Here is a 7,690-nt window from a genome sequence, read left to right on the forward strand (position 1 = left end):
ATATATCTTTGACATCATCCGTATCGAAGTAAGCTGCTCCCGGCGTATATCTAGTGGAAACTTCTATCCGTCGCCATCCGTAATAGGCCAAGGTGACTTTATCCTTAGCGGAGGACAAGGAAGGAAGCGTCACGTGCGCATCCGGCATGGCGATGCTGCTCATTCCCACTTTCCATCCTCCGCTTCCATTCAGGCGTATGGGATGGGGCAGCCTGATCTTGAAATGGTTCGCCTTGTTGTCCGGAAACTCGCTCTTACTGCTGTGGCTGGGTAAGCTGACGTAAAAATCACTCATCCTTTTTGAAAATGCAACGTGATCGTGGTCACACCCGACGCAAAGTTCACCAGTTGTCCGTCGTTCTCCGACACTTGCGTCTCGACAATGTCCAAAAAGGTCGTACGCACCGGTAGATATAGGATGTGTCTCGGTTGAAGGTCGACCACGTCAGGATCGTAACGAACTTGCTTCAACATGTCCGTGACTTGATTTCCCGTCACCATACTCTGTCCCACATTCGAATACACGAACAAAGAACGACGATGGTGACCAAACGCTTCCTCGTAACTACGATCCAGGTCCGCGAAAACCCAATTGATGAAACAACTCAAATGTAATGTGTCCGGGTCGATCTTGTAAAATAGTTCGTTCCCGTCATTCTGTCCTATGATCAAGTCCGTGGCCGTGGGTACGACCTCCGTGGGAAATTCTTTCCTCAAGTTGGGTCCCAAGACGTAACCGGGTTGTCCGTTTTGCAATTTTCCCATCTTGACCCATTTCATCTTCTTGGCCAATTCGATGCCGATGGACATTTGGGGGTAGACGCGTTTACCATTGATCAGGAGGCTGATGCACGTTCTCGAGTTGTCGAGGACGCATTCTCCATTCTCGACCCGATGCATGACCGTGTACAGCAATTCGGTGGGATCGTCTGCTTTGCTCTTTTTCTTGTACATGGACACGTCGACATCCGTTCGATCTCTCAACCTCCACATGTAACGATCTCGTATCATGTTCAGAAACTCGGTACCAGTCCTCGGCGTGAATTCCAGATCACCTCTCGTCACTAAAGAGACCTGGGTGTATATGTTTCGATCTGCGTTCACCATATCGATCCACCAGATTTCAAACAGAAGAGAATCTTTCAAGCCAATCTTACGCACCGCGGACGGAAACGAGAGGTCGCTGATACCCACTTTCCAGCCAGACTCTCTCAACTGTAACGGGTTCGGCAAACGATTCTTGAAACTGTTGGCCTTGTTGTCCGGGAACTCGTTCGTGCTGGCATTGCTCATCAGTTGCACGTAAAAGTCGTCGGGAGACTCATTCATCCTTAAAGTGTAATGTCACCGACGTCACGCCCGAGGTAAAGTCCACCAATCTTTCGTCGTTCTCGGCTAATTGCACCTCCACTATATCCAAAACATTGCTGTGCACAGGTTTATATTGAATCTGAGTCGGTTCGTACGTCGTCTTAGCAGAGTCGTGGGGGACTTCTCTCAAGAGGTCCGTCACTCGATTCCCCGTGATGGTGCTACGACCTACATTCGAATACAGGTACATGGGACTGCGAGGAGGAGGGAGGTCCGGATGGACGACGACTCCACGATAGGTCTTGGCGTATTCCTCGTCCAAGTAACTGAAGCGCCAGTTGCAATAGGGACTGAGCTGTAACGTACCGCTGCTGTCCAAATTCCAAAAGTCACGAGAGCGATTGCTGTCATGGTTGGTCCAGTCTTTCTTAAAATCAGACGGGACGGTGTCGTTTGGAAAGACCTTGATCATGTTCACGTTCAAGTGAACGGAGTAATACGATTCCTCGTTAATCAAACCCAACTTCTTGACCAGTTTAGGACCAAAATACACTCTGGGACGTTGTCTGTCTCCGGACTCGTTGAGGAACATGTCGGTGTTGTCCAGAATCAAATCGTTGCCCTCCCATCTGAACACGGGGTAGTATTTTTTTCCGTCCGGTGCTCGTAGACTTTCATCCGCGCGATCCATATAATGATACAGGCGATCGTGAAAACGATTGATGAGGTATCGCATGAGAGATCTGCCACTCGTCACTTTGTGTCGGTCACGGTTCAGTTCCTTCCCGTAGACGTTGAATAGCACGCGGTAACGCGCTGGACGCCACGTAATCCCATCGGATTGCAACCTGAACGTTTCAATAGTCCACTCAATACCGAACACATGATCGTCGTCGTCAAAGTCGTGCGCTTGAGGAACTGGTACTTGATGCGGTCGTGACGGAGGAATCGGGTAAGAAACGCTCGCCAAGCCCACTTTCCATTCCTTGTCGGATTCAAATAGGAGCGGATACGGCAGACGATTCTTGAAGCTGTTGGCCTTGTTGTCCGTGAACTCGCTCGTGCTGGCATTGCTCAACAACTGCACGTAAAAGCCTTTCATTTTTGTCTTGGCTTTTTGGTCACGTACAAGGCTTTTTTATCCACCCAACTGTCGTACTTGACTGGCCAACCTTTCCAACGCACCAAGACTTTATCCCCTTTTCGTTTGACAATCTTGTCGATGCGGAACAGATCGTCGTCTTTCACGGACACCTTTTGCAAATCTTGCGCGTAAAACGTGCCTTCGACCGACGTGCCGTCCCATTCTTCCACTTTGTACGTGGTGACCTTACCAGGACGCACCCTACGTATCACAAACACCTCTTCGGTCCAACCGGGTAAATACCCCTTCTTGAACTGTCGGAACTTCTCGTTCAGTCTCACACGATCCCCGACTTTGAGTGGAGGTTGTCTCGATTTTTTACCCTTTTCCTTTTTACCGTAAAGAGTCTCCCACACGGCCTCGCTATTGCCTAAAGTCACTTGATCGGGAGCCATCTTGATACTGCGATGATACGATCGATTGTACCCTTGGACCAAATCTTGCAACACGGGCACAAACTTCATCGTATTCTTCACGGTAAAGTACCGGTGCAAACGTTCTTTCAGGGTCCGATTAAATCGTTCCACCACACTAGATTTCGTATCCCCACGAGTCGAAAAATGATGAATGCCTTTCTGCTTCATCAAATCCTGAAACGTCTTGTTATAGAATTCCTTCCCGTCGTCCGTCTGAAGATTGATGGGTTTTCTACCTCCTTTCAAGATCTTAGCCATGGCTTCCGTTACCGCTTTACCCGTCTTGCTCTTCAAGGGTTGGACCCAGGCGTGCTTGGAAAACACGTCCACCACCGTCAAGAGATAACGATACCCTCGATTGTACCTGGCGATATTGATCACCTCGATCAGGTCGGCCGTCCACTGCTCGTCGATTCCGAACACCACGACCGGGACCGTGGGAAACCGACGACGTCTGGGTTTGTGCAACGAGTACCCCAAATCCCGTTGCAAGACCTCGCGAGCACGTCGTACCGAGATCTTATTGGCCTTGGCGAATCGCGTCAGACCACCCAGACTACCGGGTCTAGAAGGATCCCGATACCGTCCCAGTAACGACCCGGTCGAAAGCGGCTTTTGCTTCTTCTTTTGACCTTTCTTCATAGTCGCCAAAGTTTGTAAACGCACTGTCTCCACAACTCGAAACGTTGCTCTCGTACCTCGAGATACTTCTTAAATGAATCGGGTTGCTGTTTCAACCACAAGATATAAACGACAAAACGCATCACGTTGGGTTCGACGTCGGTATAGTCAAACACCTCCAAGGGCGAATCACTGAAATTGTAGGGGATGGGTTCACCCTTACCGTATCGCTCATAGACTCTAGTGCACTTGGAACACAAGGTCATCCAACTCCATCGATCGGCCATGGTCGCACACACTCTCGAGATCAACCAACTCAATGCTTGAGACATAATGATTTGAACCCAATTTTTTATTTTCAACTTTCTTATATGTACAAAAAACGTCGTGCCTGATTGGTTCTTACGAAAAAAACAACTCTGATTGGCTATCGAAAAAAGAAGGCAAAAGACCACTGACTAGTTATTACACACCTAGTCGTCCTCTGATGAAAAGTAATCAACATGTTCCATGTTCTTAACATCTTGACTATACTCCTCATCATAGTCTTCCTCATAGGTATCCATGGCATAATATTTACAATTTCTACTACAACAATCCCCTTTACCGGGTCTCCACTTCAGGGCTTCCTCCTCGTCCCCATTCACATAGAATGCTTGTCGCATACTCTCCTTACACCCACCACACAGGTCATCCCGATCAGCTTCAAGGGCACGAAAGAAAAACCGATCCTTCCACAGATCACGCTGACGCATGATATCATCGATCAACTCTTCCAACTTCAGACACGTTTCCTTGTGATCGCACTTGTTGAAAGTCAGTAACGACTCCACCCTGGGACTCTTGTCTGACTCCAATACCCGTCGTGATAGGTCACGAGCGAACCGCAAGGGTTCAAACAGATCACGGATGGCATCACCCATCATGTACGTGAGGTTATCGGTGGCGATCAAACAGGAACGCTCTGCGTCCAGGGTGGGATCACGACAATGAATAAATCTGAAATTGTGGGTAGAACTTCTATACATCACACGGCACCACTCACCACAGAAAAAGTACACCTTTTCGTTCCTCTTCATTAACTCGAAAAATCGTACCACCCCAGTCAGGACGTCGTCTCCTCAAGAGCTCAAACGACCACAGACAATCAGGTATAGTCCCTAACGGTTCGAAGAGATTGTCAAAAATGTACATGTCCACTTTTGCATTCGGAATGGCATCGAGATCTCTTAAAGTGTGTACCTTCTCATCCACAGTCTGCTGCACTAGTTCCCGAATCTGGTTAGAGTTGCTATAGTAAGTCATCTTGAAACCCACTCTCCTACGGTCTCGTTAAACTTCTTTCCTTCTCGATCCGCTCGCTTCGTGATCTCCAAACCCGACAAATGAGGATAGCTCTCTCTGTCGCACCAGTCTATCAAGTGCCTCTGGAGCCTATAGTACAAAGGGGAAACAAGACGTAACTCCAAGTCAAATATCTTCCCATGCAACGGTCTTTCGCCTTCTTCGAGTCTAGCCAAAATCTCAGAAGCTCGATTCAACTTTTGTCTCAGATCTTCAATAATCTCTTTCAAGGCTCTCTCATCCAAAATCCTATGGGTCATCCCCGCACCAAGAGCAAGTCGAGAATGATTCACTGCGTCAAACGGGCTCCTTTTATACCCGCGGCGCACCCCCACTTTCACTCAGTACACGTACTTTCACGGATCACGCGCCATTTTTAAATCCACCAATCAGAATCATGACCATCACATGATCCCATCACACCACACGTCTACGATTGGTCGTAAAAAACGTCCATAAAGTCGAACCACGCATTCCATCACGAGTCACTTTTTAGCTGGCGTCATGGATTCACACGTCGAACCCGAGAAGAAAAAGAGAAAATCGTCCAAAAAGGAGGATCGTAAGAAACTGAAACTGGTCCTACCCAAGAGAGTGGAAGGAGAAGGAGGTAAACAACTACAATCCACCTTAGATAGACGGTTATTCAAAAAACCTCGTTCCAGACTACGTTTCAATGAACGCGTCCTCTTCAAAGAGATCACACCTGACTCTGTCAGTTGGACCACCGTGCCTCTCAAAGGCTTCTCGCAGCCGTGGAGCGTCTTTTCAATCAAACGCCAAGAAGTCAAAAGCCAAATGAAAAGTAACCATTACAGGCGAAGGCAAAGACTGACCCCGAAAAACGTGCGAAAAACCACACACATCCTAGAAACCATGCTACGAGAAAACACCTTATTGGGATACTAACTCAATCTCTATCTTCATATAGACTCAAAGCTACCTGCCATTCAAGGCGGATGCCTGACCGTGCTAGAAGAATCGTCTCCATCCGCCATTCAAGTCCTGGAACCTATAGGACTCGACAGGTTCAAGAAATACAACGTCGTAGAATCACCACCTGAAGCGTCAGAGGAATTTGACCCCGATCAGCTCCTGAACCAACTGAAAACACAAGATCACACCTGCCCGCGTTGTATGGTACCCATGGAATTTGGAAGTGTGCAAACCCCAGACAGTAGTACCTGGGAGTATTACCGATGCCCCTCTTCCAGATTCTACACCAAGTGTTATGTGACCTGTGGGGCTAATGAAGTGAGCGCCTACCTGAAACGCGTCGATGAACAGACCCACCCATGCTACAGGAACATCGACCCAGCTCGTTTCCGATGTCTATGCAACAAGTTCCTGGTCTTAGCCACCTCCCACTCCCAGTGCAACCCAGACAGGCTCTATCTCAAGTGTCCCAAGCGTACCTGCAAGTTCTTTCAATGGATCAACGAATACCCACGAGGGGTCGCCGAAGCAAAACTGATTCATGGACAGAACCCAAACTAAGAAAGAGACACAGACACAGTTTTTGTAAAAAACACTCTGATTTTTTGTCTTACACATGGCAACTTATCTTCCGCATCGATCATCGATCACATTGTGTTCTGATCACATTTGTTGAAAATACTATAATAAAAATTAATGACATTGATGTAACGTCTCGTCGTGTTCCTTTGTCTCTCGGTCCATGTGGACTGAAATGGCTCGAAGTTGTAGCACAACATAAGTCTCTGAGACGTGATCCTGTCCACGGGCGGCTTCACTTTCATGTCCCACACAAGGTTACGGCGAATGGCCAGGATCGCGTTAAACAACGTTCTGCCAAAACACTTCCCAATGATGCGATATTTTCGCTGACTTCGAGTCCAGTTCTCGCGCTGCTCATCCATAAAGAACAACACCTGGTGCAGCATCACCTCTACTGACTCGAGTCTTTGAATCGTATCAGCCAACGGCGGCCCGCCAACAAATCCCGGATGGGAAAATTCATGTCCTCGTAAAATCGGGTCCAGGCCTCGTCCATTCGATCAATCGCTTCTTCATAGGTGATCTGAGGCTTTCTCGGTCGGAAATTGTTTTGAATATGTCTCTCCCTCAAGGCCATGGTAGCGCTCAATACAAGTTAAAAACTCAGAGTGAAGAGCGGACGATGCTGATTCGCTTTATGCAGATCCGTCCAGCCAATCACAGATCAAGCCGAAGTCACGTGTTCCCACAGACCAAGGGGATAGGGGGTATCCCCTACCACGCCCACCTCACGGTCGTAGACTGGACCCCGTCGTACCGTGTGTATAAAATAAGCGAGTCGGACCGTTCACTTTTCACTCTGAGTTTCAGTCAAAGACTTGTATGAGCGCTCATTATAGAAGACTGTGGGTAATATCGTCGCTGTGGCTTCTCAAATTACCAAGTGAGTATGGAAGTGTTAGAGCGATGTAATACTGCGTTAACTACCTTGGGAAAGCGGGTGCGAGAGTGGATGAAGGACGAAGAGACCCCCTTGTGCAGGGACCTAGAAAACCTTTTAGGGTTCATCGGGGTGGCCCTGGACGAAATAGACTTATTATTCCTATCAGAGATGCTGGGGGTCGCTGAAGAAGACGATATTAACGATTTAGTGATTAATGTGGACCTGGCTCTCAACGCATACCAACAACTATTATAATTTTTCAGGCATGGAATCCCCATGTTGTTACGTATGCAAGCAAACCAGATCCTGCTGCCGCCAACCGCTCCTAGAATTGGGTAAATATGGGAACCACACCAAATTCGTCCACTCCATCTCTGGACCGCTGAGAGAAGCCTGGGGACTAGGGTGCGTCTACTCAACCTGCTGCGGGGCCATCTATGGCATGTACCACAA

The 7,690-nt window shown here is 48.2% G+C and overlaps 1 protein-coding gene across 1 annotated transcript; it reads right to left on the reverse strand.

The window, feature by feature from the left end:
* Nucleotides 1–1,252: 1,252 nt before the first annotated feature.
* On the reverse strand, nucleotides 1,253–2,501 carry LOC145497962 (uncharacterized). The gene has a single exon (XM_081477836.1). It carries the CDS (start codon nucleotides 2,411–2,413, stop codon nucleotides 1,322–1,324), a length of 1,092 nt encoding a protein of 363 aa, XP_081333962.1. The 5' UTR covers nucleotides 2,414–2,501; the 3' UTR covers nucleotides 1,253–1,321.
* Between the last annotated feature and the right edge of the window lie 5,189 nt (nucleotides 2,502–7,690).

The sequence above is a fragment of the Orbicella franksi genome, chromosome 9 (genome assembly GCF_964199315.1).
Source record: "Orbicella franksi chromosome 9, jaOrbFran1.1, whole genome shotgun sequence".
NCBI lineage: Eukaryota > Metazoa > Cnidaria > Anthozoa > Scleractinia > Merulinidae > Orbicella > Orbicella franksi.